Source organism: Filicampus tigris, chromosome 5, assembly GCF_054856515.1.
Source record: "Filicampus tigris isolate MCC_2025a chromosome 5, RoL_Ftig_1.0, whole genome shotgun sequence".
In the NCBI taxonomy this organism is placed as follows: domain Eukaryota; kingdom Metazoa; phylum Chordata; class Actinopteri; order Syngnathiformes; family Syngnathidae; genus Filicampus; species Filicampus tigris.
Window position 1 is genome coordinate 8,595,405 of NC_141221.1, and position 3,988 is coordinate 8,599,392.

Genomic DNA, 3,988 nt, shown 5'->3' on the forward strand with positions numbered 1-3,988 from the left:
TCTTGATTGTATTGTGATATTGTCAATTGTGTTTGTTAAAAAGGACCTTGGTCTTCATGGGCTTTTCTGATTAAAGGTTGAAAGAAATGGCAAGTGAACATGTGAATTTGCAGCGTTAAGTTGTCATTGAAAGTGACTTAATGACGTTCAATTCCAGATAGCAGCCTCACAAATCTTGCATGCATTCAATGTGACACTTTGTGCAGTGTTTCTTGAATTTCTTTGCACAATGTCAGAATAGCCTTGAATGACAAGCCGTTGAATTTGCAGTTTTTTCTATACAGTATTTTCCTCTTGTTCACAAATTTTTCAATTACACAAGGTTGTAAGGCGGTGTACCCAATTTGAGGTTTTGGATTGTAATTGGCTCTATGAATTATGAAATAAAGTATTTGACCCAATGGTCTGTGTGCATTAACAACCGTCATTTAATTCCTAAGGGTGGGATGTAGAATTTGACCAATCTGCAATTCATGGGAATAACGTGACCTCGCTTTTGTAGCTCTGGAGAGTTCAAATTGTTTGAAATGAGCCCAAACTTTTTACACTTTAAGTAGCAGCTCAAAACATTTGGCTCTCCCAACTACCACAACAATGTAAAGAACATGACGATGAAAATAACATGTTCCAAAAAGGTATTTGAATTTTTTTTAAAACAATGTAATGCGCTTAAATGTAAGAAAAACTGATTCGATTCAAATGTTTTTCACATAAAAGAAAACAATACAAATAAACTATAAACGCAACTCGAAAACTCTAAGCCACAGCAATACTATGCACAGTTTGAACATTCCAATGAGCCTGCATACCACTTGTAGCACTCGTTCCATGAGAATCACTGTCATCGGCAAATTAAATGATTGGTCAAATATAAACATTCAAACGTATATTGTATTACCAATATGATATCACAAAGCACTAGCAACGCATGTGGCAGCGCACTTGGATTTGTTTTGTATGTTTCAATGTGCTTAACCGTTGATTTCCCAGAAATTGACATATTCAATTCGGTTAAGTTGGTAATATCCACTATCTTATACCTCGGATGGAGAATGCCGGACTTTTGAGAGAGATAATTATAATTAAACCGACATGCAGCGTGGCCATTATCTTGAACCGGGAGTCACACATCCGTTCCGCCGCTCGACATCATTGATTTCTGAGAGTTTACGGCATGAGCACACTTGAAAAAAATGTTTCTTTGGGTGAACACGACAGATGTGACTACAATACAAAAACATCTGCATCCGTTGAAAATACTCAAATTGTATTTCAGATTGAAAAACAGACACTAATGCATGAGACGTACATGTATACACACTCAAACACACACGCACGATTCATGTTTTTCTGAATATTTTTTTACGGATGTTTTTTTTTGTTTTCCTGTTTTTTAACATCTTTTTCTGCTTGATTAAAAAAACATAAAACACGACACTTCCGTAAGTGCCTCGTTGACTGCATTTACAAAGACTACAGTTACTAAACACGGTCGTGTTTGGAGAAAACAGTACTACTACTTTAAAATGGTAAAACTAACGTGCGATTACAAGGCAGTTTCGTTGACAAATGAACATTAACTGCGCTGGTAACTTGGTAAGCGTTTTTGAACCATCGATATTTTGAAATTACGCTTATCTCCCTCTGTAGACAAGCTCTGCTATTTACCTCGTTGAGTATTGGACGATGTGTATCACGTGACGGGCGTATTATTTCCTAGGGAATGAAAAAATAAGATAGGTCTTTGATTTGTGTCATTCAGACAGCTAAACCAGGCACTGATATCTGACACTAGCATTTCCTACAAATTCCGAACATGTTTGCCATTTAACATATTTACGTGTATCCTCTTGGAGTACAAGGTGACTGGCGGATTTAGGTCTTTAATTTGGCTGTTCGTGAGCCTAGGTGGGAAGCTAACTCACAAGCCTGCTTTATAGTCTACATTTTTACTGACGCGGAGAAGGGTGCTTGCCTGATAGGTAATGTAATTGGGGGCAGGGGTAGATAATTGTGTCGGGTTGTTTCAAACAGCCAAGTGACGCTAATGTAATTTACGCTGTGCTGTGTGGGATCCTCAACTCACTTTCCAGGACCTTTGCAGACATCACCTGTGTGTTGTGGGCGGCGCCATCTTGTGGCGGGTAAAGGGAAGCGCCATTGTTGTTGTTTTTTCCAACCCGGAAGTAAAAGTGTGGAGGTCGTCATGGGGAGCAAAGTCAGCTCCAAAATGGCTGCTCCCGCCGCTAGAGTTATTCAGGTATCGTTTCTCTTTGACAACTTCACGTTCGGTATACTTTACATGTTATGCTCGTGAAAGGTTATAAGCGATAATGTGACTTTTTGGTTGACGGGAATGCTTGATGAATTAACACAGGGAGGAAGGCCTACTTGGATGACAAAAGATGGTCGTACCCTTGTTGTTGTCCTTGTTTTTTTAGACTTCAAACATGTCGTTTCCCCACGTTGAAACAGCAACAAGTAAGCCATTTGGCCATTTCACGTAAAATTCAAGTTCCTTGTCATGCAGGTGACTTTTCGGCATGCCCAAGAGGCTGCTTGCAGGCTCAACGTTTGAATTTGGGCAGAGCTTACTGCCAACTAACGCCGTATGTCCTCAAATGTTGGGTTGGGGCGTTTATTTATTCGACTGCAAAAAGTACATTTCGTTTAACGGCGGAATGTAGTAGTAAATCTTTTGTATTTATTTTGGACCAATGACCAACGGAACACTTTTGAAATCGGAAAAAGTCAGTAAATGCCCTTAAATTTCATAAATAGTACGACTCTATGCTTTAAACGTTAGTATCATTTGAACAACGTAGTTTGTCATGACATCTGATGTTTTTGCTTTCTTAAGGCTGTGCGGCCTCATGCGCCCATGATTAAGTTTCCCAGCAGACAAGGCATCCCTAAGCCCAATGGTGAGTGGCGTTGTGTCTTTTACCAAAATATGACATTAAATGAAAATCCAAAACATGACTTATTTGTAAAAATGTAGCTTTTTGTATGCAGGTCTTGAATTAGATCAGTGAGTCTCAGTGTGGTTACTAGTACAGATTTTGGTTTCCTGGCTCCCTCTAGTGGTATGACGAGAATTACTGTCCATGTATACTGTAGTTCAATTTGTACAAAGCGTGTAACTACACACAGTTAATTGGAGTAAAGTTTGAGAGACACTATATTAGACTTAAAGGCGAGAAACAGACTTCATTGATTTCCTGTATATTTTGTTTTGTTTCTCCTCCAGCCCAAGAAGCACTGAAAACTTTATTAGTCGATGTCCCACAACCCAACAGCCCCAATTCGGTGTCGGCTTCAGCTCCGCCACAAATATCAAGTCGCGTAACTTTGCCACCCATTCCGGGCACGCCCGACACCTTGGCGTCCATTCAGCTGCTCCCTGCAAGATACCGCCGAAGACCGCTGGTGGTAGAAGAGATGGATTACATTCAGGTAAACTAGCCAATTGCTAATATGAGCACTTATGACTACACAGTGTACTTTTAGTGTTTTCTTGTTGTTCCAGCGTGGTGGACCAGAGTGATGGGACACATTACAATGACTACAACCGAAGTCCTTATCTTTGGAGGTCATCATCCTGATGTCTTTTCTGTTCTTGGCACAACAAAAAAAAAAACAAAGCCACAATGTAGAATAAAATATTACATAAATCCTCTCATAATGTACATATTTGTATTATTGAAGGTGTTTGTGTTTTGATGACCTTTTGAAGGACATTTCTAATGAACACTGGATGTTCTCTTGCATTGGCATCTTGCACCAGACTGCTGGGTTTTTTTTTTTTCTTGCTTCTGTTGACAAACTTGTATGGCATGAGGCCATGGTCTGACTACCATAACCTGTATTTTCCATAACACTGACTTGGTTGGTGTTTGTTCCAATGCTGCATTCAAGTCATTAAAGCAATATTCTATTGTGTTGTGGTCTTCTGGTGTGTATGTTGACGCAAAACAGGCAAACGATA

General features: G+C 39.5%; 1 protein-coding gene across 3 annotated transcripts; it reads left to right on the top strand.

Annotated features, from left to right (window-relative positions):
• Positions 1-1,707: 1,707 nt before the first annotated feature.
• Positions 1,708-3,942, top strand: kgd4 (alpha-ketoglutarate dehydrogenase subunit 4). 3 transcript variants are annotated; one of them, XM_086030228.1, is made up of 5 exons: positions 1,708-1,982; positions 2,094-2,260; positions 2,861-2,924; positions 3,251-3,456; positions 3,530-3,942. In XM_086030228.1, the coding sequence occupies exons 2-5, from the start codon at positions 2,207-2,209 to the stop codon at positions 3,545-3,547; spliced, it is 342 nt and encodes a 113-aa protein (XP_085886354.1). In that variant the 5' UTR covers positions 1,708-1,982; positions 2,094-2,206; the 3' UTR covers positions 3,548-3,942. The 3 variants fall into 3 exon arrangements, with proteins under 3 accessions (XP_085886354.1, XP_085886355.1, XP_085886356.1); XM_086030229.1 differs by having other exon boundaries at positions 2,105-2,260; XM_086030230.1 differs by having other exon boundaries at positions 1,826-1,842.
• The last annotated feature ends 46 nt before the right edge of the window (positions 3,943-3,988 follow it).